Below are 17,095 nucleotides of genomic sequence, written 5' to 3'. Positions count from 1 at the left end.
CCCTTAAATTACCCAAAACTCACCTTTTTTTCCAACTTTTTTGTATTTTCATTTAATTCATTTCGGATTAAACGAAAAAAGTTATTTTTTTATAATGTTTTTGCATTTAACCCCCACCCCCCACACACACACAAATCAGCCATTTGACACCTTCCAAATGCCCACAAACAGCCTTCTATACGGTCCTGCTAATGAAATTATCCATTTTGGGGGCTCCAGGATGGTCTCCCCACTTTTTCATGCACTTTTCTCAAATCTCATTTGGCAGTCAATTTGCACCCCTCCGCTGCGAGTAGGGCGAATAAGCATTTTTAATTGGATTGGAGAATTCTCGGGAGCGCGCTTCGAAGTGAAGTCTGCGAGTTTCAAGAAAGAAACTTGCTACTCACAATTTGCACCTAATTGGATTGACCCTTATGTACAGTATCATGAATATACTAAACTGTACTTGAGTACCAAAGATATAATAATAATAATAATAATAATAATAATATTTGTATTATATTTTTTACATCTATTTAAATATTATTATATAGCAATTATTTGTATTTGGTTCCAAATCGGAAAAAAAACTTGTATTGATTGTAAGCTTCACTGGCAGGGACATTTTTATAGTTCTTCAGAAACCATGATCAGCTTTGTATTTGAAGTTGACCCAGCCATTGTGAGTGAATACAACTTGGACGCCTATCCTTTTCAAGTGAATATCAGACACTCCTCCACTAGTCCTTGTGATAAATATCAGCGTTTGGTATAGTCCAAAGCAGGAAAAACAACACCTATCCCATTAAAAGTTATCCAAAGTAACATTCCAGCATTGCACGCTGTCCACTTACCAGTGCTTCGGTAGTTGTCTATATTTTAGGTATAGCCCCAAACAATATATTGGCAATATTTGAGAATTTCATGAGTAGAGAACAGTAAAAAAACAATATTATATTAGTATGTAAAATGATTACTTTTAGCCAATTTAAGAAACATTGTATCACTTTTCTAATCCAATTTTTTATGTGTTTTAGGAAAACTTTCCAAGATGTCTGAGTAAGTATTTCACTTTTTATGCTTCTGAACTTTTTGATTTTACTTAATAAATCTGTATTTACCTTGATTGCCAGTCCGCTATAATAACAAAATATTGTTTTTAATTTATAAATGTCAACACTATGGCCCTGATTCAGAGCAGGACGCTCTGACCAGAGCGCTCGCTCTGAATCAGGGCCCACCTCCATAATTATAGAGCGTCCTCCTGGACGCTCGTATAGCTGTGGGTCACCACCCACAGCCTATACGAGCGTGCAGGTTGATGGCCGCGATGGTCTTGACCATTGCGACCATCGCCACTGCGAGCCGGAGCCTGCGGTTGAGTTTCTCAACCGCAAGGCCCGGAGTGATTTTGGCTCTATCAGAGCCAAAATCACTCCCACTGACATCACTAGTGATGTCAGTGGGCCGGCTTCTGACGGTAGGCGTTCCCTTGGGAACGCCCCCGTCTGGGAGGCATGCCCACCAAAGGGGGCATGCTGTCAATCAACATCGACAGCACGCCCCCTTTGATCAGACACAACGAGCGAAGGAAAGTCCTTTGCTTGTCGCGTCTGGCGCATGCGCACGACGGAGCTCCCTCCGTCGTGCGCATGCGCAGTGCACACCATCGACCCACTTGCGAGCGGACAGCCGCTTGCGAGTGGGTCTGAATGAGGCCCTATATCCCCATTCACTGACATTGATCTGACTGACTTTTTAGCAGGAATTTATGCTATATAGCGGACATGTTTTGTTGACATTTCACAATTACACTAATGAATAGACAATCAGAACTCGGCACTTTCATTATCCCTGAGCAAAGCAGATAGAATATATTGCAACTTTCTACCATCTTTGCTCCGTTCCCCAGGGATTTCACTAGTTAGTAATGAATCACAATCTCATGAACATTGGTTGTGGCCACCAGGGGCAGAACTATGGGAGACAATGGAGGCGCCTGCCGCCGGGCACCAACTCTGAAGGGGCACCTCCTCAATTCTCCACAACATATTTACCCCACTTAGGGCTGTAACAATTGACCCCGGCGTGTACTGTCACGGCCACCCAATACATGGCACCCCTTCCCGGCACCTGAGAAGCCACCATACACTAGTGGAGAGCTCCATGTCAGACCTTCAGCTGCTGCTTTTGTCTATCTATAGCCTGTCTGCATGCGAATTGCTAAATTACAGTGTCAGCGGCTGTGACGGGGGGGACCAAATTATAACTTGCCTCCGGGCGTTTGGGATGAACTTACGCCACTGGTGGCTACCAAATGTAATTGCTAGTAAATTGATTGCCTGTGGGACTATTGATTCAGTCCACCAAATGGCTGCTTCAACTGATAATACACTTCATTAGAGGTCTGGTCATACAACATAGTTAGGGTGGTATTCAATTGCGGGCAATGTTTGCAAAGTGACGGTGGAATGATGTGTTGATGGCTGGAAGGCTGGCACCTTGTGGACAATATGGGCTCAATTCAATTAGCCACGAGTCCACTAAGGGAGCAAGTAAGTACGGCTGTTTTCCGCATTTAGGGTACCTCCAGACTCACAGATTTTTGTACGCAGCACCATGGGGTCTGGGGTGAGATTGGGCCAAAAGGGGGCAAGTTGATGTGCCATTGCTGGTGTTGCAACTCACCCCATTTGCAGCTAATTGGCTTGAGCCCTAGCAACACCATTAGGTGGACAAGAAAATGAATGATTTTAGGATACTGTAATTCTCATGGATGCATGCAGCTGTACATTGTGGAGACACATCACTGAGAATTGAATTCCCCTTATTAGGGCCTGATTCAGAGCCACGTGCAAATTGTTTCTCACACTGCGCATTCCCAGAAGTCAGACGGTTTACCACTTGTGGCTAGGGGTGGCGATTCAGTTCATCGTGCTGTTAATAGCGCCGGGAATGGGTTCCCGGAGCTATTCAATTCAGCACGCTGTTAAGGCTGACTAAAGCCACTTAAGTTTGAGAATGCCAGTTAGTGCGACTAAAGCTGGGTGTTTAGCCACGCTAACCGACACTCTCCGACTAAAGTTGCCGGCCGCGAGGCTCTTAGTGCCGCTCTAAGCTGGAAAACAGCCTTGCAGCCAGCACTTTAGTCGGATTTCTGCTCGCACCCTCAGGAGAGTGCGAAAAGAAATCCTTTATTTGGCCTAACAGTTCAATGAATTGAATAGCACCGGGAACAGAGGGTGTAACCAGGTGGGAACAGGTATGGGCAATTAGCATAAGCTTTGCTGTGGGTATGTGGACTGACTATTCAGAGGTGGGCACTGGCAAAGATTTGGCAATAACATGTAGCTTTAATGTTGAGTCCGCACCAGTTAAGGAAGTGTATGTATATCATAGATAATTTATCTAAACCAACGTGGTAATCTATCTATCAATGCAATCTTGGATGATCCTGTGTTGGTGGTGCTCCCAGAATTATTTTGTGCAGTACACATTAACATTTGTTTGCATAAAAGGCAAAAAGGAGAAAAAAATGTGTTTTTGGGGTACTCTTAAACAAATCTATTATAAGTATTACAGTGATCAAAATAGAGTATGCAGAAAGAAAACCCAGCAAATAAAATATAACCTTTAATAATATATATTAATAAGATGGGGTAGAAAGAAATGAGTCCACTCCAGTCATACCAGGATAATAATAAACAGAAATACCAGTGACAAATCACTTCATAATTGTTTCAATACACAAAAGGAAATGGTTTGGGGGAAAATATCAAAAGATTATCCTAATTAGTACATAATTAGTCCCAAGGATTTATGATTAATACATAGATCAGAGTACTAAGGACCTATAGAGATAATCACACATGCTGTTTTATAATTAATACCGAAAGCTAAATATTATGCTTGGGTGAGAACCATAAGGTAACCAATATTGTTATATCATTGAGGAACATAGGGCCTGATTAAGAGCCTCTCGCGCTGTGCGTTCGCAAGCGGTCCGATGTTCTGTGTATGCAAATGCGCACGCTTCATTCTGCGCGGGTGCGAACTACACACTGCGATCGCAACCCATTCGCTCGCTCAGCAAAGGCAGCCCAGGGTAATGAGTGACAGGAAAGGCCTTTGTGGGTGGTAACAGGGGCAGGACACTAATAACGGGGGGTTGGAGATGTGAACGCAGGCGTCCCTGAGTGTTTCAACGCCGTTTTAGAGGCGTGCATAATTAACAGGCAGCGTCATAGTACACGTCACTTGCCTTTTTTTTACACTGATTTCCTCGCAATGCTTGCGGTAGGGTAAAGCTACCTCAAGCACTGCGTTCACATCCGATGGTGCTTGATGTACCGATGTTTTAATACACTTCCTGGAGATGACATGGTGAGCGTGCTTATGCCTTGGTGAGCGATCGCTTCCCGTGGCGTCACTTTGACAAATTTGCAGCGAGCGTATGCAGATAGCGAATGGGTCTGAATCAGGCCCATAATCTTCATACTACAGTAAATAAGGGCCCCCATTTATTAACGAGTTTATTAACGAGTTTTATCACCAAAACAAGTGATACATTTCACTGTGTATGATAAATGGTGCTTCAGGCAATCAGCTCACAAGTCATTTTTCTAACAGTTGACAGTTGGGAGCTGATTGGTTGGAGCACCATTATCATACACAGTGATTATCATTCGTTTTGGTGATAAAACGCGTTAATAAATGAACCCCAAGATCTTTAAGCAGAAATGTAAATAAACCTCTTAACCCCACTAAATGCATTCACCATGAGCAGGAGAGAACAAATGAATTTAGTGGGATTAACACAACTATTTTAAAGCCAGCAATATGTTCATAGATACGCCCGCTTTGCGTATGGCTCTAAATCAGGCCCTTTGTGTCTTAGCTCTCCTGTAATGTAACATAAAATGCTTTTCTTCATCCGATTGGGCTATAAAATAGTTAACAAGAATAAAAATATAGAAAAACATCTCTTTTCCCCCAAAACTATACGGTACTTGAGGGTCTCTGAATATTAATGTTTGCTTCTCTCTTTTTCTTGCAGGGAAGAGGTAACTGTAAGTATTTTATGTGTGGGCCTCTTTGATGTTCTCTATTCCTCAGAACCATTGATCTGTCTCTATTACAGCACACCAAATATTCTTCCCTAACACTTAGTAACACTTAGATACAGCTCGCTCTTTATAGTTCTGGAGAAAAGCGGCGTCACTAATGTACACTAATGCTCGTAATATGTTATTTGCCATAAATAAGATCTGTAGTTCAGTCTATCATACAACCTCATTTACAAATTGTTAATATGATCTTATTTCCTTCTAAGGACTTTGGGATGACAAATGTAAATCTGCTTCCTAGTCTTCATAAAATGAGAAGCTTTTCTGTTTATAACAAATAATTTTTTTTCAATAAACTGTCTGCATATTCCCTGAAGTACCTGTTGTCCAAATTTCTCTTCATTATGAGCCTTAGAACTCGCTCCAGAGTGCTGTAAGTAAGAATACTTTTAATAATACTAATTTAAGCAGCCCTGCTTATATCAGTACTACATAGGGAAATTGTAGTATCCTTCCTTTGCCTCTTTGGGCTGAGCAAGCCTTTGTGTTCTCTTCACCATCACCTGAGTACTTTCTTCACTCCGCTATGTAAAAGGTATCACAACAAGGTGCATTTTGGTCTGTAATGTGTTATTCAGCTCCTGTATAATCAGCGGGGAATGTACGGCAAATTATATGATGTAGGATGGCGTGGCAAATTAATATAGGTGCAAGTAGGACGCAGGAGTTGTTAGTACATAGAGTAGCATTGGTGACTGAACAGGCCGCTGATGCAGTGGAGGTAACTGATTCTGATTTAACTACAACATTGTAATATGTTGTATAGTTAATGACATTTTTATCATTTCACCTTAGCATTCTGCATCTCTCCCATTACATGTTATCTCTTCCAGACATTGCCTCTTCCGCCCAGTGTAATCTATGTAGTGCGCCCAAGATGCCCGCCTCACTAGTACCAGTGCCGTAACTAGGGTGTGCGGCCAGTGCCACCGCACAGAGCTCTGCGGGTATCACTGTTGCTGCTCCACGGCCCTTGCTCCGGGCTAGCAGGAACGGCACCCTGCGGTCAGTATCGCTGCTGCAGGCACCACCGATTTCCCATTGACGCTCCAGGCACTCCTGCACCTCCAGGTGCTGGTGGCCCTGCCCCCTAGGCGCGACGTCATGACTTCTTGCGCAATGGGGACGGGGACAGAACAGGGCGCTATTAACCCCTGTTACAGCCCTGCCTGGTATCTTCGTGGGTAGAAAGAATAATCTTTGGAACTGATGTACACCATAATTGTTGCCTCACTTCTGTACTTTGTCCATGGTGTCTGTGTTTTCTGCAAATCTAAACCTCAATATCTGAGAATTTCATGAGTAGAGAACAGTAAAAAAACAATATTATAATGGTTTCTGTAAAGCGTCTTGGAGTCCGACTGGAGAAAACTGCTATATAATACAAATTGTTATTATTTACTGAAGATGTATCTCTATTGTAAGTCTATTTTAAGTAGAATATCCAGGAGATCTATACAAAGGTAAATAAATATTGGAATATATTCATATATCAAGCTTTCATAGATGGTATGATTACAGTAGGAAAGGAAGGCCAGTATAGAAGCATTACATTATATGGTTTCTTCACCTAACGTTTGTATTTGCAAACCTGCTTGTTTATGCAAATATATGATCAGCCAATCATGGGAAGGCAACTCAATGCATTAAAGCATGCACACATGGTGAAGAGATTCAGCTGTTGTTCATATCACACACTAGAATGTAAAAGAGATATGATCTGACTGACTATGGCCATGGAATCACTGTTGTTGCCAGAAAGTGTGGTTTGAGCATCTCTAAAATGGGTGTTCGCCTGACCATTTCAAACAGCACAGTGTCTAGCATTTACAGAGAATGTTGTGTAAAACTAAAAACATCCAGTCAGTGGCAGTTCTGTGGGCGAATATGCCTGATCAGTAAGAGTGATAAGAGGAGAATGACTAGACCTGTGCAGCTGGACAGTAAGGCAATAGTAGAGAGGTACCCAAATGCGGTCCTCAAGGCTCCCCAACAGTTCAGGTTTTAGAGATATCCATGGTTGAGCAAGGAAACTGAGGCTTCAGTGGGCATAGGATCACCAAAACTGGACAGTTGGAGGCTGGAAAACGTTGCCTGGTCTGATGAATACTAATTTCTGATTCAGCATGTAGATGATAGTGTCAGAATTTGGCATAAGCATGATTCCATCCTGTCACTGGTTCAGACTGGTAGAGCTGATGGTGTAATGTTGTGATGAGTGTTTCTTTGGAACACAATAGGCCCTTTAATACCAACTGAGCAATTTTTGAATGCCACAGCTAACCTAGGTATAGTTGCTGACTATGTGCATCCCTTTAAGTTTATGGCCATAGTCAACCCATCTCCTGATGGCTACAGTACTTACAGCTGGATAACAGGACATATCACAAAGCACAAGTCATCTTTAACTGGTTCCGCTAGCATGACAAGAAGATCACTGCACTCCAATGGCTGCCATATTCATCTTAAACCTCCCGGAGTCTACTGCGCATGCGCCGGTCACCAGGAAAAAATTGCCATGGCCTCATGCAGCGACTTCTATTCCTCTTACCTTGCCTCTGGACTATGGCATGGTGACAGCATACTACATCATATATGCAAAACTGCTGGGAACCGTCTCCCGGCAGCATAGTGGACATGATTTCTTGTGCTGACGAGCGCTATGTTCTCGGCTGTCTGACCTGACATCCGGTCTACCCAGAATACAGCTCGTTAGCAGATCCCCTTCCCCGAGTACACAGCACCTCTCTATCCATTCCCACCCCCCAATCCCCTCCACAGTGGGCATCACCCAGCACACCCCTTTCCCCAGTACGCAGCAGCTCTTCATTCACCCCCACAGCACCCAGCGGACCCCTCCCCAGGATTGACCAACCACCCCTCAACCCCTCTCTCCCCCAGTGCACACTATCCAGTATCCCCACCCAAGAGAGTTTGCTGTCACAGCCAGGCTTGTTTCTGCAGACTGATGCTGATAACTGGCTGCCATTACAGCTCAGTTACCCTAGAGGGAAGGCAGCCAGGGACACATAAGGGAATCAGCATCAGTCTACACAAACAATATGGCTCCGCTTCCAGATCTCCTCAGCGTCTGGTCTGCGGGACTGCGCATAGTTCACACATGGAAAAATCAACTTAATTTGGCAGCGCTGTTTAAAGAGAGAAAACAGCGCTGCTGGGGTTTTTTAACATTAGCACTCGCCAGCAAGGGCCTCAATGATGAATTCTGGATTAACAAAGAAATTGTGGTAAGCGCTAGTGCTGAATATCTTTACTGCAAAAGTTAGTAAATTGAGCCATAGATAGAGATATAGATAGATAGAGCTATATATATATATAGAGAGAGAGAGAGAGAGAGAGAGAGAGAGAGGAGGGGGGTAGAGAGGGGGGATTGGACATGGAGAAAGACAGAGAAAGAGAGGGAAGGAGAGAGGGAGGGGGACAAGAGAGGAGGAGGGAGTGAGATAGATAGGGAGGAGGGGACAGAGGGGGAGAGAGAGAAGGTGAGGAAGGGGCAGGGGGGAGAGAGAGGTAGAAAGGGACAGACAGCACGCATGCAAACACAGTTGTACCTGTTGCAACTTGTAGAAGATACAGCAGCATCAGCTTTCTGATGGGGCGGGCACTTCACAACATTAGTTCCCGCCCCCTACCCGTACACCCACAAATCGTGGTATTATGCCAGCGAGGGGACGGGGCTTCCATAGTTGGGTCCACATCAATCCATTTGTGATGAGGGTGGCTGCTGCAGTGTGAGAAATGCTGTTGGGAGCTCAGCCGGACAGGAAAAGTCCAGAGTGGCCAGGTTCCTGAAAATATTTGCGGCAGTGTGGGGGCCCCCAAGGTATGGGGCCTCTGGACGACCGCCCCGTTCACTCCGCCTATAATCTGGCCCTGAATCCATACCAAAAAGACTTTACCCTGTCCTACCTAGTTCTAGAAAAGTGAATCCAATAAAGTGACCATTGAGTGTATATCAATACTTATATACCTTAATCAATACCCCCTGATTGAAACTTTTGAAATGCAGACAACATGGTATTAAGGCCATTAATGAGACTGCTAAGCTTCTGATTCAGAGGAGGGTGCTAGTGCCGCTGCAGATACAACTTTGTATGCAGCGGCACTGAGAATTCCTATCAACGCCGCAATCCTATGGCAGCTCAGACAGAAAGTATGTCAGAACTAATAACATGTCTAGGGGGCGCCACTATCTGGGGGCAGCTCAGCAGTCCGCCCTCCATCAAAGCTTCCCAATTCAGCCGCTGCTATTTGTACACAGAACAAAGACTACATCCAACAAGATGCATCAGGGGGAGTCTCAGGAGTGAGCAAATGTGCAGTCCAGGAGCTTAGAGGACTATTAGCTTAGGACGGAATTGCAAAGCTGCACGCCAGCATTCCATCCTTGCAATTATGGTAATGCAGCAGGAGGTATCACACTTCCTGCATGCATTACTTATCCAAGCTATGTTGTACAATGCAGCATCGAATAATCTGCTGAAACATCGGCTGGCGAAGTGACCAATGGGGTCACGCAAGCCGGCCGCCGAATATGAGAGAAAGTGGCTAGGAAATGTCCGTCAGCAGACAGAGATCCTGGCCTCTTCCATCTCTCTCAATGGCGGCGATACGCCTCTGTTTTGGGAAACAGACGCCTGTCGCTGCCCCCTCCTGCCCACAAAGGGCAGCAGACCGTCAATCACCCACAGGCTCACGACCCGTAGTACACCTGTGGGTTGGGCACCTGCGCAGATTCTCGACCATTGGGAATCTGCGTTCAACAGTGTACTAGCGTGCTCTGCTGAATAGGGCCCTAGGTTCGTATCAGGGCGAGTCTCAGGAGCGTTCACATATGCGATCCAGGAACCTGGATAATGAGGTTCTCAGCCCACAAAAAGCCTTGGGGAGGGGGGTCTCTTTAGAATCTGGTGGAGGAGGGGAGCAAGTACCCAATAATATTTTTCCTTGGGTGACCTGACCCCTAAATGCGCCCCTAAATATGGACCTAACAGTGCATGTTTTGCAGATTATCTAACTAGAACACAGGTGTGTTAATTGACTAACACAAATCTACAGGTAACACTAATTGTTCTTGAGGATAGCTTGAAAACATGCACGGTTAGTGTTTTAAAAGGGCCGACTTCGAGAATGATGGATGCAGGGTGTGCAATGTGGGCCCCCCTCCCCATCTCTGTATCTCTGGTAGCTGGCTGCCACATTTTGCTGCTCTTGGGCCACATTTAAAGAAGTGTTTAAGTTTGTCTAGCCCAAGTGTGAGACACCGCAACTGAGACCCCTATATATGAAGGTTTCGCCCATATCATTTTACATTTGGCTTCCCCAAGATATCGTGGGATTTGCCATACCCACAGCTGATTCTGGTTGACTACACCATCTATTAGTGTTGCTACCATTTTTCCTGCATTTGTACCCTTGATGAAGTCCATGAGAAGGACGAAACACGTAGGGTGCCGCTTATAACATCCATGTTTATGTTCAGCCTTGGAATCCAAAAATCAAAGGGCTAATCACCAGGCTATCGCTATACCTTCATATTGGTGTTATCAGTGACACCTCTTTTTACTCTTTTTATACTTTTGATGTAAGCAATTGCTTTTTATGCACATTTTTAACATTTACTTAAGAATAAAATTATTCTGATGTACTTTTATTTGTCCATTGGCTGCATTGTTGGGTGATTTCTTTGGTGGGAGCAGGGGTTAAAGTGGGCATGATTCAAAAATGGGATTAGGCGTACCGAATACATGCTGGTGGTGCTCAAATGCCCCTGGCAACCCGTTTCACATATGGTGGCAATGCTCCTTCGCCCGGTTTGGTCAGAAGTCCTTAAACTTTCTGCTATTATAATTATGGAATCGGTTCCATCTGACCAGTTGTTCTGGCTATTTCACCTATGCCCCGCCCCCATCTCGACATATAAGAAGTCCCTGTTGTGCCATTTAAATAAAGCGGCTAAGTCAGTTATCCCGGTAAAGTGGGGCTCCTCCTCTCCTCCATCAGTAAGGGACTGTGTTTTTTGTTTTTTTAATCTTAGAATTTTTATTGAGTTTTTCGAAACACACCCAAACAAAATAACAAAAAATACAATAAGCTAATATTATCAGCAGGCATAAAATATACACAACACATAATAATGCTCTGATTGAATGATACACATAAAAGTAGCATAAATCATGGTAAATAACAGAAACATAGATCATAGCCATCTCAAACTGTGCGGATGTTACCGCGCGGACCCATAGGCGCCATCTGAGCCCACGCGGTCTAAAAGCTATATAGGATAAATTATATGAACAGACATATTGTCTAGACATTATATAATCTACACGAAATATCACATATCAGAATAAAATACAAAAACAAAAACCATTCCATGCCTGCCAACATATATCGATTATAAAAATATAAAAAGTACCTATCCCCCCAAAAAATCCCAAATCAAACCACCCTTAAACCCCCCACACTGTATGACCTAACCACAATCTAGGTATACCTGGATCCCCCAAACCCTTAACCCGTTACTAACTAACCTAATCTATCTAAATATCTAAAACCCCCCGCCCCACTCCCTACTGAAAATAATAAAAACGGGCAAAAAACTGGATGGCCCTAAGCTAGTGGAGACCGACCCCAGCCCACAAGGCCTACAAAATAGATTAAAAAAAACAAACAAACAAATTCTTCCCCCCTCGACATAAAGACAGAAACAAAAATATGAAGATCACATATATATTGGGAATAAATCCCCTATCACCTCCTCCTAGCTCGTCCTAAATACAAACAAAATAATATTTAAATATCTATAGTTATATAAACATATATAAATTGTACAGGATAAGTAATAATTGACAGGAGCATTAGATTTAAGTAACTGTACAGTAGTCATTACCCGGCTCCCAGATATATAAAAAAGAATGAAGTTTCTCAAGTTATTGAAACAAAATATGGTACTTTTGTGGTATGAAAAATATAAACACTTAAAGAATCAGGATATATACTTGTATATCAGTGCGGAAAATGGAAAAATCAAATAGATATGGCATCAAAAATATGACAACTACATTAGACTAAGGAGTACTAATCCGGCCAAGTCTCAGGTTCTGGCAAAATATTAAAAGCAAAAGGAGTTTTGGACCAGCCACCCAATCATATGCAAAAATGTACATAGAATACTGAACTGTTGGAATCAGAATCTTCAGCATAGCGTATATGGCAAAAAGATGGGCTTTTTGGAGAGGCGTCACAGGTTCAGAGGGCCCATAAGCTGTAAGTCAACGGTCTGGGATTTAGTTGCAACCTCTATGGAGGATTTAACAATATATTGAGCCTGAAAAGCCGCATACGATTCAGAATATCCAGGGATCGGGAATAGGTCAATCTTGGAAGGAAAAGCAACCACTGAGGAGGATAACTCCAGGAGCTGGTTGGTTGCTGACAAAGTGGGGTCCGCCATATTCAGAGATCGAAGGAGAAATTGGAGAATCAGCGAAGTACCGAACACTGTCGGCAAATGTTATCTGAGACATCCCGCTCCACAGCTTGATGTTGTTCAGGCAGCCATTAACAGAGGCATTGCTTTTCCCCAAGTCATGATCACAGGTCACCTGTGCGGCTATCTGAGAATCAATGTGCGGGAAATCATAATGTGGAAGAAGTAACTCAGAGTGTAGATTCATCACCCGTGCCTCTCCTCTGAGCTGGCAATAGCTGTAAGGAGAAGTTCCATGATAGGGTGTGAGGGCATAACCGCCTCATCAGCTGAACGTAATAACAATAATATATTATAAACAGGAAGTTAGTGTAAAATAAAGCTTCATTGTGAATAAGCTGCAATATCAGGCAGTAAGTGCAGGGAGCCAGACTGTAACGTGAGGTATGAGTCATAAAACCGTGTAGAGAGAAATAATCTAACACACCTGCACTCCAGGATATACAGGATAGCAGCAGAAGGTCCATCCTCAGCCCGCAGGCCTTTAATGATTCAGAGGAGCACTTCCAGATAGCGCCCAGGTCCGGAAACCGTGGTTTCAGAAAGGATCTCAGCAAACTTTATAGAGTTATAGGATAGTCATCCGCCTCCCCAACAACTCAAAGCACTGACCGGCGGAGATTCGCTCTTGACAGAGGGAGCAGGAGCAACAGCACACTCTGAGGCCAACCACAAGATGGCGGCTGGGCCCGTGCTTCACGGATCAACAGGAGCCCACCGACAACCGCAGAGCGACTAAAGCAGAGTCTTCCACCTTCCCACCTGTCCAGGACACCAACCAGGATGACAGGGAACTCAGCGCCCGATCCAGGAGCTGCAGCAGCCGCCGAAGGGAAATCCAAGATGGCGCCCGCGGTGATGAGACGCTGCAGAAGGAGACAAACTGCATCCACAGCACAGCCACCAGAAAGAACAGGCTGCCCAGCGGGTTCCAGGAGCATGGAGAGGTAAGTATCCAGCTATGTGCCAAACTAGGAGTCCGGTCAGAGGGTACAGGATGCTAATGACTGATATTTGGGCCCAGGAGCAGTAAAGTCAGCCTCCTTCTCCTAGGTCGTCCAGGCCACGCCCCAGTAAGGGACTGGTTTAATAGAGTTGACCTCTACATGGAGATGGAAGATATCTTGTCTTCTATAGAAGAGAACTACACAGCTTTTAGGGATACATGGTATCGTTGGCTAGATTTCAAGGACACAACCACCTTTAAGAATATTATTGCAGCACATTCTTCCTAAGCCTCTTAACAGTTTGCAGCACCCTCAGGGTTCATAACTTGACCGACCATTAGATTTAAATAGCGGGGAGCTGCTTCTATTTTGCTTGCTTTTGTTGAGCCAAGAGCTGTACTTATTTTTATTTATTTATTTATAATTATTTATTTTATTTTCATATCTTATATTTATTTTGGTTTATTTGTCTTTTTTTTGTGTACTGTGTTTTGGGTGTTTTCCTTGTTTTGTTTTTATGTTATATTTTATTTGTATGTAACCAGTGAAATGTATGTGATTTCTATGTTGTTTCCTATTATAAGCAAATTCAATCAATAAAAATCAATTTGCATTAAAGTAGGCAGGAACAGGGTGGAACTGAGTTCCGTCACCTCTAATGGTAGGTGGAACTAGTTCCAACTCCACCAAGTCCCTGCACAGAAGTCCCACAGAGAGCCACTCACTGTCTGCCTAGGTAGGGAGGCTCAATTTTGTCAGAGAAACCAGCATATAGGTAAGAGTGAAGGCAATACACAGGGGTTGCAAAAAAACATTGGGCATCCAAAGTGACATAAGGGCCCCATACACGTTGCGATTTGTATCACATATGATTTCCCTTCAAAATTCTTCGATTTGTGTAAAGAAAAGGAACGATTGTACAAACGACCATACGATTAGATGCATCTTAAATGATAGCAAATCGTTTAAGATATATCATATGCAGCAAATAACCACACAATGCATGCCCTCTTGCAATGGAGGAGGGGAGTGGCCAGGGACATCGTACATCAGCAAAAGTGCGAAAGATGTGTATAACATCGTACATGATCGGTCGAAATCTTACTGCAAAACCATTTGATCTACGATGACGATACACAACACCGGGGATGCGCATTGGCATTGTAATTATGTATGAAAACACCACTTTTTATACGATTGTCGTTACGATCCATCGAAAACAGCCATATCGTGTAAAAAATCGTGCCGTGTATGGGGGCTTTTAGACTAGTTTATGGGGACCCCATAAAAAAGCTCAGAAGCACGGCAGATAAATAACACTGATGATATATTTTTTTAAGTGATCTAACATTGTAGTCTCAGCTGATGGCAGGGGTGCTAAAAAAGCATCTAAAATGTATTTCACACTGTCATAGCCCCCAAAGCTTCTGGGGGCCTAGGTGGCCCCCAGCCATTCTCTTTACCGTTTTCTATACACAAGTGTGTGTGCGTGTGTAAAGAACAGTTTTCACACTTGTTTTGGCCTGTTAGACGAGCATGCCGCGGGGGGTGGGGAGTATGCAGGGTGAGAGATGAGTTCCACCACCTCTCCAGAACCTCTTTAAGCCCTGGGTGGGAGGGTATGGTTACAGAACCAAATGGACATCTCAAACATTGAATAAGAACCTTGGTGGCCATATCGGAAGAATTCTTCAATGCTAATATCTGTCAGCTGAAAGTTTTCAGTGGTATCTCCATTGTGAATTTTGTATTGGTATTAAACCATATTAAATCATACAAAACATTCCATTTGTTAGCGCCTTCTAAGAATTGTGTTTGGATATCTTTATGGTTGTGTCCTACTACCAGGGGACTCTAATAGAGGTGCTGCTGAGATGAATGTTCCAAACAGTTGATTTGGCCACACCTAATGTTTTTGCTATCTCTCTGATGGGTTTGTTTTGATTTTTCAGCCTAATGATGGCTTGCTTCACTGATAGTGACAGCTCTTTGGATCTCATATTGAGAGTCGACAGCAACTGATTCCAAATGCAAATGTCACACCTAGAATCAACTCCAGACCTTTTACCTGCTTAATTGATAATGAAATAACGAGGGAATTGCCCACACCTGTCCATGAAATAGCTTTTGAGTTGGTAGTCCCATTACTTTTGGCCCCTTAAAAAGTGGGAGGCACATATAGAAACCGTTGTAATTCCTACATCCTTCACCTGATTTGGATGTAATTACCCTCAAATTAAATCTGAAAGTCTGCAGGTAAAGCACATCCTGTTTGTTTCATTTCAAAGCCATTGTGGTGGTGAATAGAGGCCAAAATATGAAAATTCTGTCAATATCCCAATACTTATGCACCTGACTGTATATATATTAGGGGTGAGCGGGTTCGGATTTCTGAAATCCGAACCCCCCCGAGCCCCCCCGATCCGAGGCAGATCCGAGTCAGGCTCGACTTTTCCCGCCTGACTCGGATCTGAAATCGAGGCAAAACGTCATCATCCCGCCTTCCGAGTCTCGCGGGTTTTGGATCCTATATAAGGTACCTTCGTCGGCGCCATTTTCTCACTCGGCTGTGGACAGTGAAGAGGGAGGGTGGGAGTTAGGGCTGGCTGGGCTGTGTAGTGTAGTGTAGTGCAAAGTAGTGTTGTGCTGTGCTGTGCTGCGCTGTGCTGCTGTTGTCCACTACTTCAAAGTCCATAGGGGCTGGCTGTGTTGTGCTGTGCTGCTGTTGTTAATAGGGGCTGTGTCCACTACTTCAAAGTCCATAGGGGCTGGCTGGACTGTGTTGTGCAGTCAGTTCTCCATAGGGGCTGTGTCCACTCCAAAGTCCTGTGCAGTGTCCCAGTCCTAAAGGGGTGCTGTAGTGTTGTCCAGGGGGTGCTCTGTCCATCAGGGGTGCTCCCCCCAAGTGCTAAAAAAATAATATTTTTTGTGTGTTTGTGAATTGTGTGCGCAGTAGCCGCACGTGCATCAACAAAGTAGTGCCAAGCGTGCGCCTGTGTCATAAGTAAAGGGCCGGCTGGCTTGACCGTTAAAGGGTGCTGTAACCCCCAAAGTACACTCCAGTCCAAACCAAAAAAAAAATTATTTTCTGTGTTTGTGAATTGTGTGCGCAGTAGCCGCACGTGCATCAACAAAGTAGTGCCAAGCGTGCGCCTGTGTCATAAGTAAAGGGCCGGCTGGCTTGACCGTTAAAGGGTGCTGTAACCCCCAAAGTACACTCCAGTCCAAACAAAAAAAAAAATTATTTTCTGTGTTTGTGAATTGTGTGCGCAGTAGCCGCACGTGCATCGACAAAGTAGTGCCAAGCGTGCGCCTGTGTCATAAGTAAAGGGCCGGCTGGCTTGACCGTTAAAGGGTGCTGTAACCCCCAAAGTACACTACAGTACAAACCAAAAAAAAAATATTTTCTGTGTTTGTGAATTGTGTGCGCAGTAGCCGCTCGTGCATCAACAAAGTAGTGCCAAGCGTGCGCCTGTGTCATAAGTAAAGGGCCGGCTGGCTTGACCGTTAAAGGGTGCTGTAACCCC

General features: G+C 44.1%; 1 protein-coding gene across 1 annotated transcript in view; it reads left to right on the top strand.

Annotated features, from left to right (window-relative positions):
• Positions 1-8,170: 8,170 nt before the first annotated feature.
• The window catches only part of TNNI3 (troponin I3, cardiac type), a 59,397-nt gene continuing 50,472 nt past the window's right edge, over positions 8,171-17,095 (top strand). Inside the window, exons 1-2 of the mRNA XM_088450968.1 lie at positions 8,171-8,356; positions 13,257-13,568. Of these exons, the coding sequence (XP_088307094.1) occupies positions 8,171-8,356; positions 13,257-13,568 (498 nt within the window). The remainder of the gene's footprint in view (positions 8,357-13,256; positions 13,569-17,095) is intronic.

This window comes from Taudactylus pleione, unplaced genomic scaffold (assembly GCF_031769625.1).
Source record: "Taudactylus pleione unplaced genomic scaffold, aTauple2 ptg000535l, whole genome shotgun sequence".
In the NCBI taxonomy this organism is placed as follows: domain Eukaryota; kingdom Metazoa; phylum Chordata; class Amphibia; order Anura; family Myobatrachidae; genus Taudactylus; species Taudactylus pleione.
This window is presented reverse-complemented; position numbering and strand designations above follow the sequence as displayed.